The sequence below is a fragment of the Phyllosticta citriasiana genome, assembly GCF_038021145.1.
Source record: "Phyllosticta citriasiana strain CBS 120426 chromosome Unknown IWZ02scaffold_6, whole genome shotgun sequence".
Lineage (NCBI taxonomy): Eukaryota > Fungi > Ascomycota > Dothideomycetes > Botryosphaeriales > Phyllostictaceae > Phyllosticta > Phyllosticta citriasiana.
The window spans coordinates 2,062,022-2,087,586 of NW_027117283.1; the positions used below are offsets into that span (position 1 = coordinate 2,062,022).

At 54.4% G+C, this 25,565-nt stretch overlaps 11 protein-coding genes across 11 annotated transcripts; 4 read left to right on the top strand and 7 right to left on the bottom strand.

Moving 5' to 3' along the window:
- Window positions 1-29: 29 nt before the first annotated feature.
- Window positions 30-1,863, bottom strand: IWZ02DRAFT_267114 (uncharacterized protein). The gene is made up of 2 exons (XM_066763438.1): window positions 1,344-1,863; window positions 30-1,296 (listed from the first exon to the last, which is right to left on the bottom strand). The coding sequence occupies exons 1-2, from the start codon at window positions 1,655-1,657 to the stop codon at window positions 393-395; spliced, it is 1,218 nt and encodes a 405-aa protein (XP_066623422.1). The 5' UTR covers window positions 1,658-1,863; the 3' UTR covers window positions 30-392.
- A 1,307-nt stretch (window positions 1,864-3,170) lies between these two features.
- Window positions 3,171-5,125, top strand: IWZ02DRAFT_490599 (uncharacterized protein; the record flags this gene model as incomplete). Its single annotated transcript, XM_066769672.1, has 4 exons — window positions 3,171-3,970; window positions 4,024-4,406; window positions 4,455-4,866; window positions 4,927-5,125. The coding sequence occupies 4 exons, from the start codon at window positions 3,171-3,173 to the stop codon at window positions 5,123-5,125; spliced, it is 1,794 nt and encodes a 597-aa protein (XP_066623423.1).
- Window positions 5,126-5,367: 242 nt separating this feature from the next.
- IWZ02DRAFT_481940 (band 7 family-domain-containing protein) lies at window positions 5,368-6,780 on the bottom strand. The gene is made up of 2 exons (XM_066769134.1): window positions 6,364-6,780; window positions 5,368-6,283 (listed from the first exon to the last, which is right to left on the bottom strand). Exons 1-2 carry the CDS (start codon window positions 6,682-6,684, stop codon window positions 5,762-5,764), a joined length of 843 nt encoding a protein of 280 aa, XP_066623424.1. The 5' UTR covers window positions 6,685-6,780; the 3' UTR covers window positions 5,368-5,761.
- Window positions 6,781-7,725, top strand: IWZ02DRAFT_451689 (cytochrome b-c1 complex subunit 8). The gene is made up of 4 exons (XM_066767538.1): window positions 6,781-7,039; window positions 7,131-7,156; window positions 7,285-7,462; window positions 7,537-7,725. The coding sequence occupies exons 1-4, from the start codon at window positions 7,008-7,010 to the stop codon at window positions 7,589-7,591; spliced, it is 291 nt and encodes a 96-aa protein (XP_066623425.1). The 5' UTR covers window positions 6,781-7,007; the 3' UTR covers window positions 7,592-7,725.
- Window positions 7,726-8,280: 555 nt separating this feature from the next.
- Window positions 8,281-8,959, bottom strand: IWZ02DRAFT_377015 (uncharacterized protein; the record flags this gene model as incomplete). Its single annotated transcript, XM_066764922.1, has 2 exons — window positions 8,281-8,451; window positions 8,507-8,959. 2 exons carry the CDS (start codon window positions 8,957-8,959, stop codon window positions 8,281-8,283), a joined length of 624 nt encoding a protein of 207 aa, XP_066623426.1.
- A 198-nt stretch (window positions 8,960-9,157) lies between these two features.
- Window positions 9,158-10,262, top strand: IWZ02DRAFT_490603 (hydroxyacylglutathione hydrolase; the record flags this gene model as incomplete). Its single annotated transcript, XM_066769673.1, has 5 exons — window positions 9,158-9,268; window positions 9,324-9,366; window positions 9,423-9,510; window positions 9,563-10,103; window positions 10,152-10,262. The coding sequence occupies 5 exons, from the start codon at window positions 9,158-9,160 to the stop codon at window positions 10,260-10,262; spliced, it is 894 nt and encodes a 297-aa protein (XP_066623427.1).
- Window positions 10,263-10,907: 645 nt separating this feature from the next.
- Window positions 10,908-11,687, bottom strand: IWZ02DRAFT_433160 (uncharacterized protein; the record flags this gene model as incomplete). The annotated part of the gene is made up of 1 exon (XM_066766269.1): window positions 10,908-11,687. One exon carries the CDS (start codon window positions 11,685-11,687, stop codon window positions 10,908-10,910), a length of 780 nt encoding a protein of 259 aa, XP_066623428.1.
- An 895-nt stretch (window positions 11,688-12,582) lies between these two features.
- On the bottom strand, window positions 12,583-13,542 carry IWZ02DRAFT_469649 (smr domain-containing protein; the record flags this gene model as incomplete). The annotated part of the gene is made up of 3 exons (XM_066768739.1): window positions 12,583-12,759; window positions 12,844-13,451; window positions 13,509-13,542. The coding sequence occupies 3 exons, from the start codon at window positions 13,540-13,542 to the stop codon at window positions 12,583-12,585; spliced, it is 819 nt and encodes a 272-aa protein (XP_066623429.1).
- A 588-nt stretch (window positions 13,543-14,130) lies between these two features.
- IWZ02DRAFT_267123 (uncharacterized protein) lies at window positions 14,131-16,276 on the bottom strand. Its single transcript, XM_066763440.1, has 4 exons — window positions 15,772-16,276; window positions 15,500-15,685; window positions 15,391-15,441; window positions 14,131-14,913 (listed from the first exon to the last, which is right to left on the bottom strand). Exons 1-4 carry the CDS (start codon window positions 15,950-15,952, stop codon window positions 14,180-14,182), a joined length of 1,152 nt encoding a protein of 383 aa, XP_066623430.1. The 5' UTR covers window positions 15,953-16,276; the 3' UTR covers window positions 14,131-14,179.
- A 1,454-nt stretch (window positions 16,277-17,730) lies between these two features.
- Window positions 17,731-19,610, bottom strand: IWZ02DRAFT_433163 (integral peroxisomal membrane peroxin-domain-containing protein; the record flags this gene model as incomplete). Its single annotated transcript, XM_066766270.1, has 3 exons — window positions 17,731-18,949; window positions 19,001-19,168; window positions 19,339-19,610. 3 exons carry the CDS (start codon window positions 19,608-19,610, stop codon window positions 17,731-17,733), a joined length of 1,659 nt encoding a protein of 552 aa, XP_066623431.1.
- Window positions 19,611-21,147: 1,537 nt separating this feature from the next.
- Window positions 21,148-25,272, top strand: IWZ02DRAFT_355827 (uncharacterized protein; the record flags this gene model as incomplete). The annotated part of the gene is made up of 2 exons (XM_066764296.1): window positions 21,148-24,060; window positions 24,109-25,272. Coding segments are annotated over 2 exons (4,077 nt in total), but the record flags the coding sequence as incomplete, so codon positions are not given.
- Between the last annotated feature and the right edge of the window lie 293 nt (window positions 25,273-25,565).

The following is a 25,565-nucleotide window of genomic DNA, read 5'->3' on the forward strand; positions in this document are numbered from 1 at the left end:
TCTACAACGCAAATCTTCTTGGTAAACAATTACAGTGTCATTGTCATAATCGGTAAGTCTTATGAGCTCTGAGTATCTTGAATGGTTGCATCTAACTTCATATTTGAATGTTGGGTGACCTGAACGATAACATGCTGTAAGTAAGGTGTAATACAATGCGCGTCTATCATTAAACTCGAACTTGCGACCCCTTCCGATCCCTCCCCAAACGCCGCCCAGTGAGCTGTACATGGAATCATTTTAGTACGAGGATTTCTCCTCTCGCACAGCCAGTCTTTTGATGCTAATATGTCCATAAGTCGAAATTCCAGAGATCGTCGATTTAAACATGGTGAGGACCGCCTCCGTCTTGCCATTACGTCCTAGATGAAGAGCCGCCTGTCGTTTGTTGCTCAGGCCTTCTCATGAATGGATTCGACTTCCGAGAGGCTTGGGTCAGCTAGAAGGGCGTTGAGCCTTTCCTGAGGATCCCATTTTGGAATATTGTAAATGGTCTTGTCCGGAGTCCCCTCCAACTCCACGTTCTCGACCATTTCCCTGGCTTCGCGGAGCCACTCATCCCAAACTCTTGTCTTCGGCGCAGCTTCGCCGAGCTGAACCCATCCCGTCCGCTTGGTGACTGCGATGGCCGTCCAAAGCGCCTGAGTGAAGGTGCTGTTCTTGCAACTCTCCTCTGCTGGCTTCCCGTTCGTCTTAATCATGTGTCTCCGGACTCTGAATGCGGACGTGTTCCAATGCATTCTGGAAGGCAAGGCAGCGACCAGCCAATATGTGACGTTGAGAATCAAGTAGGCCGCGGCAACGGATACCTGGGTCTTGGTTTTGGCGTTGGCAAGGCAAATGACGCCCACCATGAGCAAAAGGGACCCGACAAGGGAAATGATGCGGTATAATCGCAGGTCCGAGACCAAGTATTCGACGGTTTCCGGGGCAAAGAAGATTTCGCGGGCGATATTCTCCTCGCATTTCACAATGAGAAAGCTTCCCCGAGGATGACGAATGACGACATCGCCACGCGGTGCGGTCCCTCCAGGGTTCCTTCTTCTTGGAAGCTTCAGAGTCCATTTGTTTCCGATTCCAATAACGGTCGCAAGGAGCGAGAGTGTGCAGTCGGCAATGAGGCCCATGCCATCTTCCCAAATGATCGACAGTATCAATAAAGCAATGGCAAATGCGCAGCCCAGGCAGATATTGAAAGTCAAGTAGCTGAAATTGTGCGTCTTTACAACGGGAGCCTCGTCATGGCGGTCGATTTCAACGCAGCGTACATCGAAGGGCTTCAGGGATTCCGTGTCGCTTGGAGGGATCAGCGTGAGAACTCATGATTCGATCTGGATTCTTACAGGACAATGTCGCCAATATGGTTGAGCTCGTTACGGTCATTTCCCGAAACGACTCCAGTAACTCTTCCCTGGACCGCTTCGAGCCTGTTCGGCCGGGAAACGCGAAGCATTGCATGAGGAGCGGGAAGCAGGCGCGGGAGGAAGATCCAATTCGATAGAGTCGAAACTTGGGCATTGGACAAAACGGAACCTTCGCCGAGAATGGCCAAAATACCAACAATGTCCAGGTCCAGGTCTTCAAAGTGTTGGATTGTGCTGAACCAACCAGCAGCATCCCCGTTTCCTTCTTTCTCGCGCTTCAACAACGAGAACATTTTTGAGGGTTGGTTCTTGTGCCTCTTTCCAAAATCGATCTCGATGAAGTTAGTATTGTCCGACGCTCAAGGGCGGTGCTTGCAAACGAAGGACTATATGGAGTTCAGCCTCTCGGCGTATAGGGCTCCAAAAAGTTCGAGGACCTCGACATTCGGAGACGAGAAGTCTGGATTTTGTTAATCGCATTGGCCCTCAAAGCCATTGCGGCCCCCACATAACACCAAGGTCGTCAGCCTTGCACAGTTCATGGATCGGTTGGCGGTGAGGGGCTTGCATCCAGACTCAGACCCCCAAGTTGTGAGCGCTTGCACTTGCTCCTCTCGACGAAAAGAATACCTGGTCCGTACATGAAGTGGGTACATAACAGCGGCTGTGCAGACCAGAAAAGAGCGAACACTGAGCTCTGTTGTTCCTACGTTTGTCTAAGCGCCAGCAGTGTCTTTGCGGCGAAGACGCTCGCGCTTGCGGATCGACGCACAGTTGCCAGCGCAAAGGGCAAGAAGCGGTCTTCCCGCTTTATTAACAACACAACTCTCAGAGTGGGGGCATCGACCACGGCATCAGAGCTCATCATACACATTACCGGCCGATAATAAGCTGTGAGTTCACCGCCACCTGATTTTCGTTCCATTTCATCGCCTTCGCCTTCCCTTCCTTCGCAAGATGAAGCCCAGGTATGGGCGACGTTGTGAATCAACCACGCACGGAATTAGCCCCCTGAGCCGTCATGTCTTCCCTTTTCGTCTCACTCTTCATCATTCTTCTCAAAAGTCTTGTAAACTTGTTGTACTTTGGCTGTCAAAGTCATGTTGGTCGCAATTACTCCAATCCACGCGTACAACTGCGCGGCGCACAAAGGGGGCGCAGCAACCCAACTTGTTTGGTGTCGCTGATGTTGTCGCGCGCGCGAATCGTTATCGGAAATTGAGGCTGACTCCAGCCTTCTCAGGCTGACAGCCAGAGTCAGATTCCCACACACAAAGTGCGCTTTGTCCTTGGGAAGAAGCTCACCCTCAGCCGACGTCGGGCTCGTTGACAACGGTCAAGACTGAAACCCGCTTTTTGATCGCCAGAAATAGATCTTCGGATTGTGCACCCGTTTAGCGCATAGCCAGATTCTACATCATCGACACGACAAGTGACCGTTTGGACGAAGGGAAAGGCCAAGAGGCTTGGACGAAGATCGTCTTTGACTGCATCACGTGCGATTTCTATTCAAAGTATGGTGGAATCTCCAAAGAAGCTGTTTGATGCAATTCTGCCAGCCAGGTCTGTCTCACCGCAAGTGCTGCTGCAATCACTTTCGTCTTGTTTTAGTTGCACAAGGCTCCCGGAACCCAAACAAAGAGCTAATGACCTCCAAGGCTCAAAAAGCACGACAACCGAACAACACCTAGTGAAAAAGACACGAAATCACGGTCACATCGACTTTTGATGCGCCATCCATCTGGGAAACGAAAGCGGGAGAACGCTGCTAGTGAAGAGAGGGCAAAAGCTGGCAAATCAGCGCAGATGGACGCAAGCACGAATGGAGGACCCAATCCCGCCCTTCGACTGCCAACAGGTGATGCTACCAAGCATGGAGACCAAGATTGGCAAGACGTGGTCAAAGAAAACCAAGAGGCTTTCCAACAATGCTTCGAGGACCCCGGACTCAAAGACTCTGTTCAACATTATCAAACCACACGTGAAGAGCTTTTGAAAGATCTGGAGCCCAGATGCTGGGATTACACGGCGAGGACCAATGCGTCTGAAGTGGAACAAAAGGCGGCCAAAATAGTGCAGCGAATCCGAGAGGACGAGAGAATCAACCTTTTTGGCAATGTCCCATCAGAAGCAATACCCGGGCCGACTGCCAGAGATATGGGCGGCCAGTTCTTGACCAACAAGTCGAGGATTGAAGAGAGCAAGCTGTTTGATATAGCAAAGCAGATGCCAAAGGGGGCCCACTTGCACGCCCACTTTAACGCGGAGCTCGACGTGAGTGATTTGCTCAAGAGAGCTCGCGACCTGGACACCATGTTCATAAGGGCTACCCGGCCTTTATTAGAGCCCCAAGATTACTTGGAAACAGAAATGGTGTTCACTGTGCTGCCCACAGACCATCCAGAAGCAGATCCATTCTCGAATGATTACAACCCAGACTGGAAATCTCCCGGAAGTAATCCTTGGGTGAAATGGAAGGCATTTCAAGCTAAATTCCTGGAAAAGCGACCCACAAACCTTGGGGACATGGATGCGGAAACGTGGGTATGGGGCAAAATGGTATTAGGGGAAGAAGAAGTTTACGGCACAAAGCAGACTTTGAATGGGTATGTGCCCATAACAAAGTCCCACGGAACCACTGAACTTAATTTTGTTATAGTATCTGGGCTCGATTCAACCAAGCCACCCGTTGCTTCAAAGGTCTCTTGAACTACGAGTCCGCTTACCGTGAATACGTCCGCTTGGCGATGCTCAACATGGTCAAGAACAAAGTCATGTACGCCGAGCTGCGCCCAATGCTCCTGGACAAGGCCTTGCCGACCGACGACGGCCACGGCAAAATCGACCTGAAGCGGCAAATGGAAATCGTGACGGAGGAGATTGATGCTTTTAAGGCCGCATTGGGAGAGACGGACATCCACAAATTTCCCTTTGGACTCAAGATCATTTACTGCACGCCGCGATCTATTCCCAAGGAACGCATGCGGAGCGAGTTGGCGGACTGCATCGCGCTCAAGGAACAGTTTCCAGATCTCATTTGCGGTAAGCGCTGATGTCTTCTTCGAGAATATCAATATCTGACTTGGGCAGGATTCGACCTCGTGGGGGCGGAAGACCGGCCCAACCACATTGGCTTCTATGCCGAAGAACTCCGCGCCTTCATGTCATTGTGCGAGAAGAAGGGACTCAGCATTCCATTCATGTTCCACGCTGGCGAAACCCTGCTCGACACGGGCGGTTCTCTGTCAAGCGACCCACACTGCTCCAACTTGTACGAGGCGGTGTTGCTCAACTCCAAGCGCGTTGGCCATGGCTTTTCGCTGCTGAAGCATCCCCGCGAATTCGTCGACAAATTCAAGGCAAATGGCATTTGCATCGAGCTCTGCCCCGTATCCAACGAGATGCTTGGTCTGTGTCAGAACGTCAAGCAGCATCCATACCCAGAGATTTTGGGTGCGGGAATCCCATGCACCGTTAATGCTGACAATCCAGCGCTCTTCCAGTAAGTTTCCTCCCCTGAAATCCACCATGCATAGAGAAAACTTTCTGACAATGCACTCAGAGCCAACATGTCGCACGAGTTCTACCAAGTCATGGTCGGTGATCCTACCATGAGTGTTCACGGATGGCGACAACTTGCCGAGTGGAGTCTACAGCACAGCTGTCTGGCGCCAGAGCAGGTTGAACAAGGGTTGAAGTATTGGAAAGATTCATGGGAGGAATTCTGTTCTTGGGTCGTGAGGACTTATGGAGACGAATAGAAGGTTTAGAGGCGGATAATGTGCACGGGGAATGGTTCTCAGGAAGAAAACAACAGTCTCAAACAAATACAAGCAGCTTTTAAAGGAATTCGAGCAATGGCCTACCAACTCATTCACGGGCCATACCACAGCTTTCCACCAATAATCCACCGACGTCCAATTCGTCAGTCCTGGAAATCCATCATCTGGAAAGTACCTGCAAATGAAGATTACGCGTCAGCTCTGTGCAATGACTTAAAATCGTCCACCGTTTCATCAAAATCCTCACGACAGAGTTGCAAAATTTATCGGTGGATTAATCGATGACCTTAGAAGTGGATCGGTTATATTGCACCCTATATAGATTAGGTTGTACCAAGCCGGCAACCGTGACGTCACGTTGGTGTCCGGAACTATGAACATGAGAATTAACCCTGGGCCATATAATCGTGGGGTCCGTAGTGAGGTGCCCGACGCGTACACATGACATTCTGTCCCAGATTTCTGTGACCTGCGGCAAGTTGAGAGCTTGTTTCTTCATTGAAGAGGAGAATTTGTTCCCGGAGTTACACAAAACCGGGCCATAAATGAGTATACACGCCAAAACTCACATCACCATGCCTCTTTACTTTTACTTCATCTCTGATCCCCTGTGTCTTATCCCTTCAGAGGCAGCAGGAAGTTGCCTCCAGACTGTCCTCCCTCAGCCGTCTTGCCACCCGGCAGGTACGTCACCGCTGGGTTCTTGGCCAACATTGTCGCAATCTCCTTTTGCGTCTCAATTCTTCTGATCTGGAGCAGACCGTCTCCTGACTTGGCGACCGCCTTGCTGATAGTGTCGGCGGCTTCGGCTTCACCTTCAGCACGGATGACGTTGGCCTGCCTTTCTTGCTCCGCTTTTTCGACGACGAAACGCGCGCGCTCCGCCTCTTGCTGCGCAATCTGCTTCTCCTCTACAGCCTTGGTGAACTCCTTGCCAAAGGTCATGTGCGTGATGGAGACATCCTCGAGAGCGATGTTGAACTCTTGGGCGCGCTTGAGTAGCTCGGTGCGGATGCGGTTGGAAACAGCTTCACGTTGGGTGATGAGCTCGGCGGCATCGAATTGGGCGACGATGGCCTTGAGCACTTCGTTGCCAATCGAGGGAAGAACACGCTCGTCGTAGTCGGTGCCAAGGCTCTAGAGTCGCAGTGTCAGTGGATGAATCCAAGACCACTTGGTATTGGAGATGGACGTCGCTTCGCAACACAAGATCATACCTGGTAAATCCTGGGAAGCATCCGAACTTCAGGCCTGTGCAGCACTCTGAGCGTCAAGCTCACCATCTGCAGGTCCTTGCTACCAGTTGTGGTGGAGATGTTCCTTGGCTTCGTGCGCACATCGTAAATGATAGATCTCTGCACCCATGGGATGAGGAAATGAGTGCCCTCATTGACCACCGTCTCTTTTACACCCTGGAACCTGTCGAAGATGACTGCGCGGGTGCCGCCTCGGACGTCGTAGATGGAAGCTTGAGCAACGGAGAGCGCAATGAAGCCGGGTACGGCCCATTTGTAGACGCGCTGAAAAACTGCCTCCATTGCTGCGAATGGAGCGGCCGGTTGCTGGGATGCGGAAGGAGAGGGACGACGGTCGTGGAGGCGTGGAGGCGTGAGGTGATGCGCCGATGGAAGCTTCGTCCATGTCCACTACCGACATCTCTTCGCGGAGATCGCGCGCGCCGACGGCCACGTGACGCCAAGACTCGATTGCTTCATCCTCGCTGCGATTCGGCGGACATGGACTTGGACATTGCAGAAGACATCCGAACTCAACCTCTCTCTCGTCCAGCTGTGTCGCCAGCAACTATCAACTTCAACCTCCTCTCAAACCATTTCAAACTTCACATCTCGGCTTCGACACAATGGGTGGCGGCGGCGAGAGATTGCCCAACCAGTACGTCCTTCTCGCCTTCAAGCTGCGCTTCGAAAACGCCGCGGCTGCCACCAGTTTCATCCGGACAGAGCTAACACGCTGCGCGCCACAGGTACATGGGAGGATGGGGTGACTTCGGTATGCGATTTTGATCTCCCACACGCCCTCGAGTGTCCGATGTCCACGTCCGCTCGACCTCTTCTCCTTGCGCCGACCTCGCAACAATCCACCCTCTGGACGTGTCAATGGCTGACACAAACACGCAGGCTCCCCTACCCAGAAGGGCGTCAGCTCTTACGGTCTTTCCATGAACCGTCAGCGTGCCCTTGGTGGTGCGTTCCACAACGCCATCTTCAACACCTTCCGCCGCACGAGGCAGCAGATCCTCTTCTGGGCTCCTTCCATGATTGGCGGATACTTCCTCATGCACTGGGCAATCGAGAGGTGAGCATACTATCATCTGTGGCTTTGGCGCCTCATCGAGGAGCGTTGTTGGCTAATCGATTTGTCTGTCGTAGGAACGAGTTCCTGAACTCGAAGGAGGGCCGTGCTATGTACGCCGACTCCGAATAGTAGGCTAGTCGCAGTAGGGGTTGGAGAAGGAGATTTTGATTTTGTCCGATTGGAGCCGTGTACAAAGATTCGAAGATTCTGATAGACTTGCACCTCACCTAAGACATTTTCTTGTTCCACAATCACGTCGAAATCCTGGATTCTTGATGTGATGCGAATGGATTATTCTGTGCCGAATCCCTGCAATTCCTCTCCGGCCTTTCAATCCCCTGTGACCATTTCACACCCATGATCCTATTGTTTTCCACCTTGACAAGAGCCATCACCACTCCGCCCCAAATGATGAGGACACTTGGTGATTATCATTCAAGGGATTTGGATTTGACTGTCCTTTCTAGCTGTTAGTGACCAAAAACTGGTCCAGCTGCACTTGGATTCAGTCTACAGCTTTGATCGACGCTAAGCGCTTGCGTTCATCATTTGGGATGAATATGCAGCTGACTTTTTCAATCCCTCAAAACCGCGCCGGCTCTCCCCTTTCGATGCGATCTTGCGGCAGGTATAAAGTCCAAGCGTTTGGACTTTGCCAATTGCATCCCTCTCAACAAATGTGACTCCTCTGGGAGCGACTCGTGGGGATGCTATCCACGTACAAAGAGGCGCATATTGGAGCGCTGCACCCGTCATCTCTAGTCAGCGCTTTATTGCTGGTATCTCGGTGAGTGCCATAGCTGCTGGCTGGATGCTCTTCAAAATGGCTTGGCGACTTTGCGGCTCTCAGTCAATCCCGTTCTCGGATCCCTGAATTCCTTCCAACTGATGGGATACATTTGATTTTCAGCCTCGCTCTTGGCCATGATTACGCCGTACTCGTTTGATGCAGTGGAGAGGTAGTAGTTCGACTGGTCACCGAGCGAAATCTGGACCAAGGTTAAGTGACTGAATCGCACTCCTCGGGAAGGGCCCGCGACTTACCACAATACCACGCACAATATCTCCGACGCGGAAGCACTCGCCCACCTTCACGCGGTCCTTCTCCGTTGCCCTGATGTCGTCCTTCCTGATTATTCCCTGAAATCCATCGCGACACACTGTCTCTCCAACGACCAGAATCTCTACTGTCACTTGTCTGGGCGTCATGCGCGTCACGCGCGCCAGGACGACCGAGTCAACCTCTGGCAGTATATTTGCAGCTCCCGCACTGGCAAGAGTCGAAGTGGAGGAAGCAGAGGGGCGTGTGACAGATAATGAAGGCAGGCTCGTGTTCGTGCTGGCGTTTGCGGCGCGCTTGAGGAGTTTGGTTTCGGCGACAGGTCCAAGAAGCGACGCGTAGAGATCGGAACCGTTGATGTGTGTTCCTGGACCGGGGGCGTATTTGTCGGCGGCACCAAGCGACTGGCCTGGCAGGACCAGTGGAGAACTCGACATGGCGTTGTGATCTGGCGGATGGTGTTTGGCAATGTCCAACTGGATCAGAGTGCCTAGTCAAGGTTGGTAGCTGTGTGGTCGACCAATTGGAAGCGACGTGAACTTTTTGTGTCACGTGAAGACGGTTTTAAGTCTTAAACCCGCATGACGTCTTTCCTTTTCGGTGACCGATCGATTAGTTTCCCGCCAGCTTCCCGCATGCTCTCCTCTCGCACCATCTCAATCGCTGCCGCTGTTCTCCTCATGAGCTTCCTCGCTTCAATTGCCAAAAGATCTTCTTTTCAATCGGTTTTCCGCACCAAGGCTAGGGTATTTTCTCATTCGGTTCCAATGGACCAAGCAAGCTCTGGCTGACCAAGATTAGATTCCATTCGCCCGAACCATGCATGTCGAGTCGATCCCGATGTGTAGGTTGGCCCCGGATCTACAGGCCACCAAGGTACTCGAGCTGATTCTTGGCCAGGGGAGGGGACGGGCAATAACTATGCCTACCTCGTTTCCGACGACAAGACGAAAGAGGCTGTGATCATTGACCCCGCAAATCCGCCAGAGTAAGCATGTGTTTGGTCCAGATGTATTTCTGTATACTGACGAGCAATTCAGAGTCCTTCCTGTTCTTAAAGACAAGACCGAGAGCGGCGCGATTAAGCTTTCCAAAATCATCAACACCCATCATCACCACGACCATGCTGGCGGCAATGGGGAAATCCTCAAGCACTTCAAGCTTCCCATTATAGGCGGCGAGGACTGCGTGCACAAGACACACACCCCGGCCCACAAAGAGACGTTCAAGATTGGTGACGGCATTACGGTCACCGCTCTCCACACTCCTTGCCATACCCAGGACAGCATCTGCTACTTCTTTGAGGACGGAAGCGAGAAGGTTGTCTTCACGGGAGACACCCTGTTCATTGGTGGATGCGGGCGCTTCTTCGAGGGTACTGCTGCGGAGATGCACAAGGCGTTGAACGAGACGCTGGCTGCACTTCCCGATGACACGAAGGTGTATCCTGGACACGAATATACAAGAGGAAATGTGGCGTTTGGCAAGAAGGTTCTGCAAAATGCTGCCGTCCAGAAGCTGGACAAATTTGCCCAGCAGAACAAGGAGACTCAGGGCAAATTCACGATTGGAGACGAGAAGGTGAGACAAGCGAATGTTATGAAGAACAACCCAGGCTGACAATCTCAGCAACACAACGTCTTTATGCGAGTGACTGACCCAGAAATTCAACAAAAGGTCGGAAAGACTGACCCTGTTGATATAATGGCGGCGCTTCGCGAGATGAAGAACAAGTCTTGAAAATAGTTGAACTATGATTTCACCCTGACTGTGCGCTCAATCGACTTGAGAATGTGGGGGCTATGCATGTGTTACACTTGCCTCGAAAAGACTCACACTACGGAACTTTTACAGGTTTGCATGAGGCCGCTCGATATTTGAATCCACCTCTCGTCCTAAACCTCGACTCGACCCCATGAATCAATAGTCCGCAATATCCGACCCTCAGAGTCGTTCTAGCTTTCATACCAGAAAAAATCGAAACCCGCCCCCTCACACATTTTCCAGCTAACACAGTCAACACCCTTCCATCAACACCAAAAACTCGCACCCCTCCTCCAAGTCGCCCAAAACCCACTTCCCGCCACCCGCTCTGTGCGCAACCGCCATCGCCTCATCCGGCTCCGCATGATCCAGATAAAACCTGGTATACGCGCTGGCGATGGCGCCGCTTCTCCATCTCCCTCCTCTCCCACCTATTCTATCCCCTCCTCCGTCTCTGCCCTCTTCTCGCTGCTCCCTTTGCGCATCTGCTTCTTCTGCCCTCGCCTCTCGCAACCAAACACCAGCAGCTGCATCCACCACCTCGTCCAACCCGTCGTCGTCCCTCCCGCCGCGGCCCTCGCCCTCGCCATCAAACAAGCTCCCCCTCCCCTCACCTCTGCCTCACAAACGTACTTGACCGGCGCGCCGCGCACGAGCGGCGGCGCCAGCCGCCGTATCAGCGCCAGATCGAGCACGCCGTCGTCGAGCAGCGAGGCGCCGTTTTTGAAGGCGCGGGCACAGGCTCGCAGGGTCGCCGCGTGCGAGGTTAGGATGGCGAAGAGGGTGGATGGGAGAGTGGGAGTAGGGGTGGCGGAGTGGATAAGGCGGAGCATCTGGGGCAGAAGGAAGAGCGATTAGTTTGGGGGGATGACGGAGAGGGGGAGAGGAAGGGAAGGGGAGTGACTCACGGCAGTAGCGATGCCCCTCCTCCGCCACGCCGCGTGCACGACGACCTGGCGTGATCCAGCATACATGTACGGGCTGACGCTGCCGGTCGCTGAAGTCGGCGGCGGCAGTGCTGTCGATCGGGACAGTCCAGCGCGTCGCCAGTGCGTGGCCGACGACCTCTTCCTCTCCGCCGTTTCCCCCTCCCTCAGCACCAACGACAGCGCGAACACACTCATTGTGCACATCCGTCACGTGTCCCTGTCCTCCCTTTTCCCTCTCTCTCTCCCTCTCCCTCCCCGTCGACTCCGCACAGAACTCCCTCCTCAGCCTCACAGGCGACAATTGCACGCGTTTCCCCTGCCGCGCCCGCTTGCCCAGATGCGTCGACGCGAGCGGGCCCCACACGCCGTAGTGGAGTGAGAAGAGGCGCGAGGCGTCGGCTATGTGTTGTGCCGTGATTTGGTCGTCGACGAAGCGCTCGAGGCGTGTTTGTTGTGGTTCTTGAGCTTCCATTTGGTAGGGAACGTGGGAAGTGGGAAGTGGGAGGTGCTGCTGCGGCTTGGAAGGAAGGAAGGTAGGCCGTTGGCGAGATGTGGATGCGGATATCTTTTTCTGTCGGATTTGGAGGGTGAGATTTTTGAGGGATTGGTCTGCGTTGTCTTGTTTGGAGCAATTGTGGAGAGGGAGAGGCGTGTTCGGTTGAATGTTAAGATGATGAGGGGAGACAAGCAAAAATCAAAGAACGTGAATTGTTGGAAGAGACGGTTGGGCGAGATTACGTATTTGCTACCAGTTGTAGCGTAGGTAGGTACCAACAAGTACCAATTAAACTGCCTGTATGCCTGTGATAAAATACTGACCCGGATATGGAGGCTCCGGGCCCTTTTGGTCTGTCTCTTTCTGTCACCCTGTGTCCCGGAGCTATATGGTGCCGCAAAAGCCACGCCAATTTTTCGCATCCACATTTTCCCTCCGCTTTGGTAACCAAAATGCTGCAGCGAAAAAGGAGCGTGGCGTGTTTAAATGAGAACCACCCAGCCAAAGATAACTTACCTCCCCCATATTCATCTTTCCCCCTGCTTGCGGGTATCTCTACGGCCACATGGGACAGCGTGCAACGCAGCGGGGAGCGGGATAGAACGCGTAATAGCGACTCGGAAACGGCGGAAACGGCGGAAACGACGAACGAAGAAGCGCGTAAAAGATGACGACGACGACGCGAACGAGATACGGACGAACGCACGAAACAACGCAAAACGACGGAACGACGAACGTGAAAGCGCACGCGAAAATGACGAGGACGACGACGGAACGCAGACGACGCGCGGGGGCAGGGCAAGGCAGGGCAAGGCAAGACGACGGCGTGTGCGTCTACTTGGACGACGACAACGACCGCAGCTTGGCCTTCTTACATAACCACGCAACAGCCTTTGAGAGCCCGAACAAGTTTCGGAACCCCTTTCCTGACAATCTCGTCAATCTCATCGTTCTGGCCTTGGCCTTGTTGGTGCTGGTTGTTGTAGCCGCCTTGCTGGTAGTTACCTTGTGGTTTGTTGTGGTGCTGCTTCTGCGGGTGGGCCTGGGGCTGGTCGTGTCCGGCAGCCGCGTCGGCGTACGAGGCGTGTTGATGCGATTCCTGCGGCTTTTCGTGGTGGGCGCCGTAGTTGACGCTCTGCGGGTGCTGCTGTTCGTGGTGCTGTTGGCCTTGGTTACCGTTGGGGATGTGGTGACTCGGGATCTGGCCACCACCGCCCAAGTGCGACGGCAGATGAGCCTCTCCGCCAGTCAAATCAACATAGATCCTTCCGGCATTCTCCTCGGTGCGGTACTGCAAGCCCAGCTCGCGGCAGACCTTCTCAACGCGAGGTTTGATCTTCTGCACATGGCCAGTTGAATGGTTTCCCTTGCCAACGATAACGTGCAAGTGGTTCTGGCCGTGTTGCTGAGCGTACCGAATGCGCTCCTCGATGATGTCCTCGGCCTCTTCCACAAACTGGCCGTGGAGGTCAATGGTATCGCCATCGACGCGGTCCGGCGCATTGTTCTCGCGGAAAATGTACTCGGAGGCCTGCTTGTTGTACTCTTCCATCTTGGCGCCGTGTCGCTTGCCGGCCTCTGAGAGGTCGTGGGCGGCCTTCCCGTCACCAGACTCGTAGGCTTCGTGCGCCTTGTCAAAGCAGTCCTTCCGCTTTGCATGCTCTTGACGGGCCAGGTCGCGTAGACGGTCATATTCTGCCTCGACTTCGCCAGCTCGTTCGTGGCCGTGGTGGGAGAATGCTGCGAGACGCGGTCAGTTGCTGGAGACAGGGGTTCAGGGTCCGGGTAGGGTCTAACGCTTGTGGCCGATTTGGGTGCTGGGGAAAGACATGGTGAAATATGACAAGTATTCAATGACGAGATAGAACTGGAAAGTGGACGACGTAGAAGAAATATCCAGGAGGGCAGAGGCAGATATTAATTAAGTCGAGGATGGTCGCCGGAGTGGTGCGCCCCCCGCATGCCGGTTCCTGGATCTCTCACCGCTGATCTGCTGGACCCGCCTGTGGCTCGACCGCCGCACCGCCTCAGCGCACAGCCGCACCATGACATCGTCCCTGCCGGTCGTATTCTGCGTGTCTCGAATTCCCCGACAGCAGACATGCCAACAGGCAATATTATTAGGGCTCATGGAGAGCCATCATACACCGCCATGGGACTGCATCTTGGGAGCTGCCACTCACCACTGCCCTGGCACCTGGAAAATGTTCTTTCAGCTCCTTGGACGCGCTCACGAAGCAGTCATTCACCATTTGTTCGCCATCTAGGTACTGTGATATCGACCTCAGGCTACCTGCTCAACCTCCCAATGCCCAGATTTCCCGTGCCAATCCAACCAAATTGCCTAAGTTCAATCAACTTTTACCCCTAAATCCATCCATCCCATTCTCAATCGAGTCCTCCAGCTTGGCCGTCGGTTTGGTCGTATTTAGTCCGACTGTGACCACACCACCAATACTCATGACTCATCAGAGATTGGGTATTGTGAGGAACTCTTGGTCGGCTTTCATGTCGTCGTTACCAATCTCGACGTTGAAAGCAGGCATCAGGCCTCTCGGCTTGCCCTTTGTCGGCGGATAGTACTTGAACGGATTGACGGCGCAGGCCTCGAGATCCTCGGCCGACAGCATCTTGGGACCCTTCTCGCGCTCCTCGTCATCGCTGTTCTCCGCACCCTTCTTTCTCCTCTTCCTCTTCTTGGCGCCATCGCCCGCCCTCTTCCTCTTGCCATCAGCGCCCGCCTCTGCCTCTTCCTCGTCATCGTCGTCCTCGTCATCGTTCAGCCATGGCTTTTGTGGATCCGCGAACGTGCCATCTGACTTTTCGAATGTAAAGATTTCGCCGAACCGCTCCATCTCCTTCTGACCCCGCTTATGCATCTCCATACGCTGGAAGCATTTTCGTTTCACAAAGTCACCAAGGAACCGCTGCTCCCATGGAATCAGGCAGACGCGCTTGAACGCCGCACGAAACATCTGAAAGGCCTCGTCGAAGCTGGCGCCAGGGTTGATCAAAATCTTCTTCTCTTCGACCCCGTTGAAACCAAAGTACGCAATGTGAACGGCATAGAATTTGGTCGTTTCAAAGTTGCTTTCGTAGAGACAGAGCTCGATCATCTCGGACGAGTTGGTGAGAATGTTGACACGCGTCAACGTAATGTTGTGCGCGAATCCCGTCAAGTCAACGTAAACATGGTAGTTGTCTGTAGGAGAAGCACATGATGAGAGGTTAGAGCGGATCTTTTGAGTGAGTGCTTCGGCGCATCGAGCAGCAGTAGCAGCGCGGAATGCTTCAAGCTTTTGGACAGAGGAGTCATGGGGCTGAGCCGGCGTCGGGCTGGGAGAGGAGGAGGAGGAGGAGGAGGAGCGCGTGCGCGAGGGCGAGCGAGTTCTGGACTTCGATTTGCGGGATGGAGATTTGTTGTCCGAGATGTGCTCTGTTTGACCGTCCGTCGTTGCGTTGCTCTTCTGTTTGGCCTTGCCTGAATCTCTGCCTCTGCCTGTGCCTCTACTTGTGTTGGTGCCTCTGCCGCTGCCGCTGCCTCTGCCGCTGCCTCTGCCTGCACCTCGGCACCTTGCTTTTCCTCTTCCTCTGCCTCTACCTCGGGTACCGCATGCTCCTCTGTCTTTACTCGTCGCTTCTTTTGCCGCGGACTCCGCTGAAGAGTTTTCAGACGTACCGGATTGGAGGTTCCGCTTGGCTGCTGCCGCACCCCTCTTGAAGTCCTTCACTGTTATGTGTCAGCAACAGCGCTAAACCAAAACCAAGGTGAAGTGAAGTAAACTTGCCCTCCTCACTTTCCTCCTTCTTCTCCCTCCTCTTCTTCCCAGTGGTGCTCTTGGCGGCCTGTTTCGCTTTCTCGACGGTCGTCCAAAGATACTTCTTTGGGGCGTAAGGGTGCTGTGCTCTGAGGCTATCTTCGAGCCAATCGTAAGTCACAATGTGAATTTTGGCTCTAGTCTTTGCATCCTTGACTGCCCAAGAAGAGTGTTAGTGTTTTGGTCTTTGACAAAAAGTACAGGTGAGGACGCCAAACGAATAGAGCGCTAAATGAACTCACCGATTGGGCTTTGATTCTTCCAATCATCCTCGGTTGCAATTAGATGGGTGACCTCATCGTTGACGACAGTCGACCATCGCCCACCAGCATTTTCAACCCACCTCTTCATATTGCCGGGGCCACGATCTTTGCTAAACGTGCCGCTGGCGGTAATGATGAGGCGCTTGAGGGGATCCTTCATCGTGACTTGGTTCTGGGATGAAGAGTAGGCTTCGGAGGGTTTGAGATCATGAAGGTTGGAGGTTGAAGTGGAGTGTTTAGGAGAGGAGTGGAGAGTCTGAATGGAGAGGTTTTATACCTGACCGCGCACGAAGTAGCTTAGTGGGAAGGAGGTAGAGAGGGAAGGAAGGGGCAGCCCACGCGTGGAAAGAAGTACCCACGCCAGTGCTCCGTCTTGAAGCTGTTCTTGGAGGAAGCACTCATGACGCTTCTCGAGCATGTTTTTCCGGATACACGTGCAAATAGGGGAGAGGAAGAGTGAGAGAAGTAGGGAACAGAAAGCAGCAGACTCAAACCTACTTGCTTTCAAAGCCAGACTAAAGACCTTTGAGGATTTGGACTGACACTGTGCAAAACAGCATAGACAACCAGAGCTAGCCCATTTGAGAAGCACATGAGGCTCATCAAAGGATCTGAACTATCGTCCGAGCTCTCTTGCGCAAGTATCTCGTGCACAGTATGGACAGAAATTACCAAAATATATGTTGCGCGATCATCTGGTCCGTCGTCGAGCGACAGCCCTGTCTGTAAGCAGAAAGTCATGGATCGACTTTGTCTCCGGACGCGATCGAACAAAGTTCATCACCGCGTGCTGAGATGGACGTGTGAGTTATAACATTGTAGTCGTTGAAAAAACAAGCGCTCGGTTGAGGGACCATTCTTTTGCTGGACAAACAGCTAAACGCTCAGTCTTTGAAGTGGTTGATTCCAGAGCAACGTCTTGGGGGACAACCGTTTTCATTTGAGCTTCACTGAAACGCCAGGGGCGTGGTCGCCTTCTACGAAACGCCGTTTGACTCGAAAACCTTGGGTCATCAAGGGTCTTCACCAAGACGACGATGCTCAGAGGAAGAAAACAGAGTGCCATGATTGGCCCATAAGTCCAAAAAAGTGTCCATTTTTGGCATCTCCGCTGCGTCAAAGTCGGCAGTCAGCGACCAAACCCTGCAGTCCATGACGTTGGATGGATGGTCTGAGAGCGGGTGGCTGATACCGCAACGGTCGCCAAGTCGAAGACGTCTTAATTAACCGGCGTGTCGACTGACGCGTGCAGCGCGGCTGCGTACGAGGCTTGTATCATGGAGCAGTTTCATCTGGTCAAGTTTGCTGCTGCTGTCGTTGATGCGGGAACATCTACACTACCACTGCGTCAAGGACGCTCAGTCAGCGATATGTTGTCAAAAACGTCCGATGTTGTTGTCTAGTGCAACAGCAAAGGAAATTGACATGAAGAAGGTGGTGTGTGACGTGTCGCGACGTTATTCACCCGTGCCGCCAGGATGACCAAATTCAGGAAAGAGGCGGGCGGAAAGGCTTCTAGGAAGGGAATGGAGCGTTGGGAAGAAGGGTGCTTGAGCAAGGGGCCCAAAGCAATTAAATGACAGGATTCGAGGCGACTGTTCGCCGAATCACGCAGCCATTATCTCTTCGCTCCCGTCTCCGAATGAATTAGTGGCAATCGGGTTAGGCAGCGAAGGTCAATTCGTTTTTGTTTACGGGAGCACAGAGAGGGGGTCCAAGTAGAAGGTTGTGCCATGTTGGCATGATGCAGGGAAGGACCTGGCGACAACAGTATGGGAACATGTATGGTCGGTGCCGAAGGAAATGATGACTCCAGGGATTTCAGCCATACCCAAAGAGCATTTGTTCACCACCGAAGATGAAGCTAGGTAGCTGTCATTTGCTAACGCAAAAAGATATATTGGAATATTGTTGGGATGGGAGAAATGAAAGATGAACTTACGCCTGCGCGGTACTGAGGTAAAGATCCTCAGGAGGTGGAAGAGGCCGTCGTTGGACCAGCCTGGCCCATCTCCTTCTTCTCCAGGGACCCTTTTTGCCAGTGCCAGTGCCCTCTTCCCAGCTCTTCTTGACTTCCTTCTTCGCCATCAATTTGTTCATGTCAAGTGAATCGGTCGACTCGCCAGCCCCATTGGCCATAGTGACACCTCCAGCTACAATCGCACGGCTAATGGCTGGGGCGTCGTCTGCGATGGACTGCACAAACTCTTCATCATAGTGAATGTCGGTAACCCAGCGCTCCCCTTCAACTTCGACCTCGACTCCAGTAATGCACCGCTCCTCAACCCACTCTCTGCTGGACAGGTCGAGCGACCATTTTTTGTCAGCCCACCGCCAGCCCTTGGGAGGCTCCACGTCCTCGAAGAACCGGCTCCCTCGTGGCCGATCACCTGCCACACGGTCCTGGGAAAGGGGCGTGTAGGGCGAGGTGCTGAAGACAAAAGGTTCATAAATGGCCTTGGGCGAGTCTCCCACTCTTCGCTGCAGCTCGAATATCTCGACTTCGCGGAGCTCAGGTTCCCCCGGGGCGAGGTCAACGTCACCAACGACAAATGTTTCAAACACTGTCTTGGACAGCTCGCCCTGGTGATGGACAAATTCGTCCACGTGGGTGCTGGTCAGGAATGCTTGAGAGCGGGGATGGAGGCTGCAGATGGCAACCCAGCCGCCGACGAGAAGGACGAGTCGCCAGGGCAGAACCTGGGCCACAACAAAGAGAGCACAAGCCGAGATGAAGAGCACGATATAGACTGCCGAGGACAGGGCCTCGTTGGAAAAGTTGGTGGGTGGAGCAAGGTAGGTGATGGCTGCGTCATGCAAACTTGAAAAGTCCTCCATGGCGTTTTGGAGGTCCCTCATGTTGCGCCAGAAATCCTTGCTCAACTCGGGAGCAGGCTTGATGTTCTGGGGTGGGCGGATAGGTGGGCCGTGGAAATCATGGATATCAGTGGGTCCATGGGTAGGTGGAGGAGGATGGCGCGCCAGGTAGGCGGGCACCATGATGAAAAAGAGGCATGCGGCTAGCGGAAGGACTGCAAGGAGATGAGGGTCCAAGACGGCAAAGGAGTAGACAGCCAAGAAGGAAAGCGTATGGGTAGGGTCCTTCCAAGAAAAGAGACGGATAAGGCGGTTCTCGAAGACGAACAAAATACCAACCCTGTTATTGGATCAGAGGGATCCGAGGTGAGGGTGGCAGAGGTTGACGCACCTGGCGTTGAAGCGGCGAAAGTTGTAGCCCATTGTAGCCAAATTAAAGCCCGGACGATCGACATATTTCCTCGACCTACGGTCTTTGGGCGAACCGGCGTCGTCGTCGTCGTCGCCGCCGCCGCCGCCGTCATCGTCGGCGACAGGGCCTATCATTTGCTTGAGGAGGCTGTTCATGGTCAGTCAGGCGCAGAGTCAAAGACGAGAGGTTCAAGAAGATATGATGTAGAGTAGGCCGACTGAGACGGTCATGCTGGGATGGGAGAGCCGAAAACAGCAAGAGGCAGTAGCGGGGGGAATGCGCGCTAAAGTAGATGGGCAGGCAGGTGGTGGACTTACGTCTCCATCACGCGGTCCTGCAGCTTGGACGAAGACTGCGACGACTGAGACGAAGACATGGAGTCGCTCCTGGACCGCGAGTGCGAGGGGTTGCAGAAGGTTTCGATCTTTTCCTCGAGCTTGCCTTTAAGCTTGTCGGACGAGAGCGAGTGGCGCAGGGCTTCTCGCTTGCTGCGGTGCTTGGGAGCATTCGGTCGAGGTTGCAGGTGATTGTCGTTGGGGGGCGAGATGGAGACGACGGGAATAGGGTCGTCACGGTTGGCAAAGTCCATGGCTATAGTTCCCCGGGTCAGGCACGCACATAGATAGGGTCAGGTGTGGTGATGTTGGCGGCGCCCGCATGGTCTGGTCAGGTCAGGCCAGGGCAGGGCAGGGCAGGGCAGGGCAGGGCAGGGCAGGGCAGGGCAGGGCGGCCAGGGCACCTAACTACCTTACCTTACATAGGTACCAAGGTAAAGAAAGGTAGGGAGGGCAGTTAGTCAGTCAACGGAACCGACGTGCCTGCATGGACAACACACATGTGATTGCCGTAGCAGCACTGCCAACGACTGGGCAGCAGCGGCCGACTCATATGGACGACGACCTTTGGACTAAGAACAACGTGTTTCTCCTCGCGACGGCACCCAGGGCAGCCGAAGATGCGTGTTGTTTTTGAGATACGATGGGTACGTGTAGATAGCATCTATCTCGAGGTCCTCTGCGCTAGACTGTTCCCTGCTTGGCGGCCGGGATGGCGATTCTGGCCCAAAACAGCCAAAGCCTGCAGTGCCCATTTGATGATACTGTCTTGCCTGTACGCCCTTTGTGCCTTTCGCAACCATCGACCTTTACCGCCATCATCCTCCACCATCCACACCCCCACACGCCGCCCTCGAACCACCAACTGCCAGGTACTCCATCCCCCCGCGCCGCCAGCCTTCACTCCGCGCTCTACTGTTCAGCCCATCGCCTTGTTTTGCCCCTTGCCCCTCCGCCCTCGCAACCGCTCGCTCCTCCGCCGCCTATTGCATACGCTGCGCTCCCGTCGTCGCCTGCGTCTGATCCCGCCGCCCGCTTTAGGCATGGAAGCACCCACGACGCCCTCCTAGACCGCTCCACCCTCTTGAGCTCGGACAAGTCCATCTCCAAGCCACGAGACGGGCACACACGGCTGAAATTGGTCCAAAACACGACCTGCGAGGGGCCTCTGGGGATCCAATCTCCCCCCCTTAACAATGGCCACGCGCAGGTCCGCTCAAGGACACCATCGAGACGCCTCGTTACCCGTCGCCCTCTCCTCTGCCGCCGACGACTCTGCCAGCTCTGGAAGTAAGCCAGCTCCTGCTCCGGGTACCTGCATATCCTCCGAGGCCCTGCCACACCGAGCTAACGCTGCGACTGTCAACAGCAGAAGCCTTCGTCCCCAGGCGCTTCCCCAATCGAGTCGCTACCGAGAATGATAGCCCCCAGCGCAAACCCACCACCTCCACCTCGGCCCAAAACATCTCCGCCGCCCCCCAAAAGTCAAACTTTGCTGGCCGACGCAGCTCTACAGTGAGGGACCACAAACCGCTCATGGGTCCTCGTGCCATGGACCAAAGCAGGAGGTATGAGCACACACGAAATGTCGGGCCTGTGCGCAATGGGGCTCTAGCTTACTGTCGAAGCAGGATCGTCAGTGGTTCCACCACCGCTTCCAACAACAATCCCTCCCGGCTGCCGACCTCTGCCAGCGAACCTCAGTCCTTGACTGCTCCCACCAACGGCTCAAACCCGCGCTTCAGCTTCGGGAAGCTGCCAAGCCGGGCGGAAAGCCATTCGTCCACGTCCGACTTTTTGCCTTCGTTCAACTTTGACGACTTCCACGAGAGCATCGGCACCGGCCCCAAGCTCAGTGAATTCCCTGTTCCAGGAGGCGGCCGAACAATGTTTGCTCTGGAAGAGAGTGACAACGACACCGTCAACACCGTGGCGTCTTTTGCAGACAGGAAAAGGGCCGGCAGCCGCGCCCCCAGCAGCTCGTCATTAGCTGGCAGGCCTGGGACTTCGCAGCGGAGGCAGGCCGCGAGCCGAACGGATTCAGAAGCCGGCAGCATGGGGCCGCCAACCGCGCCAGCGTCGAACCGCGCACGTCGCCAAAGTCAGGGTTTGGGTCCAGCTCCCGTCACAGGTTTTGCATCATTCTCATCGGCAGAAACCACAGTTCGCGGTCCTCGAAAATCCATAGGCCCAGGCTTCACTCCGAATGCCAGCGACATCCAGCCCCAATTTGGCCCCCGGCGAGAGCTCTCACACGGCAATTTCGGACGCGCCTCGTCACCCAACAAACCGAACCGCAGGGGAACACTGGTCCCGAGTCGCAGCGCAACAGACGTGCCCCGCCTAGCAGCAGCGCAACGCAGCAGTAAGGCCAAGAGTATGGTTGCGCCCTCAACCCAGAGTTATTCGTCGCTCATTTCGGAATTCGGCCGAACCACAGGCCCAGCGCGATCACCATCAAAATCTACAGGACAGAAAGCAGGGACTCCTTCAAACGCGAACAAGAGAGGATCTCTTCACCATGCCGGAGGCCTAGGCGCGCGCACAATAAGCCCTACGGATGCACGCCGACTAAAGCGGCTTTCCATATCCCAGAGCACCCCGGCGATGCCCCGTGATCCCCCGACTCCTCAACCCGAAATGCCTCAGGAACACTTAACAACACCCTACAGTCAGACTTTGGCCTTGAGGAAGAGCGTCACTCCCTCTTCATCTGCTCGCAATACCCCGGACCACATACCGAGACCTGTCGGCGCTGGAACCTCGTTAACAAATAGCTCCAGCCTCAATTCTCTGCGCGGGAATGCTAACTTGCCCTCTCGATCCAGCCAGCAAATCTTATCGACATCACGGCTACCAACACCCAAACCCAGGAATGTGCATAGTTCGGCCGGCACCGAAACCGAGGATGTACCCCCAGTGCCCGCGATACCAAAGGCTTTTGAGTCTCCAAACACGGAAATTGACCAGCCAGTCTACCCAGAGCGCCAAGGACCAGCTACACCAGGTGCTGAGGGGAGCGGTAATGTAACATTGATCCAGAATACTGAGAGTGATAGCAGCAATCTATCCTCGATAGATCAACCCGCGGAGACTGCTACAAAGGATACCAGGAAAACCAGATCCCTTAATCAAAGAAGACGAGGTTTAACTGTGGGCGACTCCGAAGGGGACAGGACTGCATCTTCGACGTCTGGAACGACGGGAAAGAAGAATCTTCAGCCACTGCGGTTGCCTCCGTTGAATCTCCTCCCGTTGAGCACACCAACGGCCAAGCGGATTGCATCATTCCAGCCTTCTGAAGGCGATGGTGATGGGGATTCTTCTACCCCGCCGCCAAAAAGAAACTACACCAAGACGCCGAGTACTCCCCTAACCGCGTCAAAGGCGACCTTTGGATTTCGGAATGAAGGAGAGACACCCATCGCCGCTGAAATGCGCAGCAGTACTTCTCACTACCATCTTAGATCCACGGAAACCCCATCTCTTCCCCCCCCGATCCCTTCAAAACCGATCACGACCCCTAATGCACGCAATGCCACAACCACGCCATATGGAGCCAACTCCTTACCCAAGCTGGGAGCGCAACTCGACCACTTGGTCCCAAAAGAGAGCGACGAGTTTGACTTCGGCAAAGCGGAGGCGGCGCAACAGAAACACAGGCAAAACCCACCTCGTGCTCAGAATATCGAAAAGCCGCACAAGCTCGATACGGCATCGGTAACGTCGACCGAACCAGAAACACCTTCGTCGTCGTCATCTATTCGCCGAAAATTAAGCCTGAGCAACTGGAAACGGTCATCGTCAAAAAGCTCGCACAGGGCCCAAGCGTCCCAAGGCCATGTCCCCTACCAGGCAAGCAGCGACGCACCGTCCCAGTCACCCAAACACAGCGACATGGCCCCTCCGCGACTGCCGACGTCTACCACATGGAGTGGCCCTGTCAGTGATACTGAAACCGTCGTAAAACCGCGCCCTTCATACGAAGCCGCGACTCGCAGAAAACCGTCAAGCACCCTCTTCGCCAGCGACACAGAAGCTCAGAAAACCCGCAACGGCGAGCGCAAAGCTTCCGCCGGAAAACCTGCCACCAACCAGGCCAATGCGTACACCGGGCCGGTGACCAGGTCGTCCTCTAGCCAGCTTATGCACAAAATGCTCGGTTCCAAGAACTCAATCTCGACGCTGAAAGCCCGTTCGTTGGACACGAATCTGGATCGCGAAGATTTGGCCGCAGACGAGGAAATGAGGAGGCTTGCCGCTAGGAGAAAGGACTTTGAACACGCCGCAAAAGAGGTTGACGAGCTGCGCAAGCGCGCCAAGCCTCAGGATCGTGTCTCGCCCGCCACCGCGATTCAGATGGTTCCCTTGAACATTTTTGAGCGAGGTGAAATCATCGACTACAAAGACATTTACTTCTGCGGCACGAAGCACGCCAAGAAGCACGTCGGCGACTTGCACGCTCAGACGGCCAATTTTGGCTACGATGACGACCGTGGAGACTACAACATCGTGCTAGGCGACCACTTGGCATATCGCTACGAGGTGGTAGACGTGCTCGGTAAGGGCAGCTTCGGTCAGGTTGTAAGATGCATAGATCACAAGTTGGGCAAGTTGGTCGCTGTCAAGATTATTCGCAACAAGAAGAGATTCCATCAACAGGCTTTGGTGGAAGTCAACATCTTGCAAAAGCTGCGCGAATGGGTAAGTTGGAGTATTTGATGAGCAAGGTCAGAATCTGACTTTGCACAGGATCCCGAAAACAAGCACAGTATGATCAGCTTCACGCAGCACTTTTACTTCCGTGGTCACCTCTGCATCTCTACCGAGTTGCTTGGCATGAACCTCTACGAGTTCATCAAGGCTCATGACTTCAAGGGCTTTTCCCTCAAGTTGATTCGACGCTTTGCCAGACAGATTCTGAGCTCGTTGGTGCTGCTCAAGGGCAAACGCGTCATTCACTGCGACTTGAAACCTGAAAATATCTTGCTCGCTCACCCTCTGCATTCCGAAATCAAGGTCATAGATTTTGGTTCCAGCTGCTTCGAGCACGAAAAGGTGTACACGTACATCCAGTCTCGTTTCTACCGATCTCCAGAGGTCATCCTGGGCATGAACTACGGCCTGCCCATTGACATGTGGAGTTTTGGCTGCATTCTTGCTGAACTGCTAACGGGATCTCCCATCTTTCCGGGTGAGAATGAGCAGGAGCAATTGGCTTGCATCATGGAAATCTTTGGGCCACCTGAGAAGCACTTGATCGAAAAGAGTAGCCGCAAGAAACTCTTCTTCGACTCGCTAGGCAAGCCCCGCGTTACTGTGTCGTCCAAGGGCCGCCGAAGACGTCCGAGCAGCAAGACGCTCGAGCAGTCGCTCAAGTGCAACGACGAAGCCTTCCTCGACTTTATCGCTCGATGCCTTAGGTGGGATCCCGAGCGCCGTCTCAAGCCTGACGAGGCGATGCAGCACGAATTCATCACGGGTATCAAGCGCCCCCGTGGAGGTCCTCGCTCGACAATCAACGGCGGATCGGCTGCTTCGCACTCGAATTCGCCCGTCAGACGCATGAACACGGTGGCGCAGACACCGCAGCGAGGCAGGCCTCTGCCCGAACCGCCGGCCACGAGCTTCAAAAACGCACAGGGTGCTGCCAACGTTCAAGGCAACGCAGCCCCGACTGGATCGAGGAACGTTTCTGGCAACAACGGCTCACCGGCCAAGGTGCCAGGACGTCGGCACTCGACAGTGAGTAATTTGCATGGCAACCTCGGCATCCGACGCGCATCAAAGGAGCAGTCTAGCGGGTCGAGCAACACAGGCGCGTCATCCAACCAAAGCAGCGGACTGCCTCGCGTGGCGCAGAGGAGTATCAGCGGCAAGCCTGATCTGGCGTCGGCGGCAGCTGTAGCGAGTCTGGTAAAGGATCAAACCTGAAGTCTTCAAAGACCGATTTGCTAACTCGGCAAACAGCGCACGCGGTGAGCAGCAACAGAGATGACGACACGCTACTGAAAGGCCAGCCGCTTGGGTAGAAGGGCATGCTGTACGAGGAAGACTTTTGTTTTGGGTCAGTCGAAAGCGTATCGACGACCAGTGTTTGAGTAGTATCACCCGGGGAGGCCAAACCCGAGGGACAGACATTAGGTCGCCGCTCTGGGGATGACCGGGTTTCTTCTCTTCCCTTTCACCTTTTCTGAAGCGCGCACACA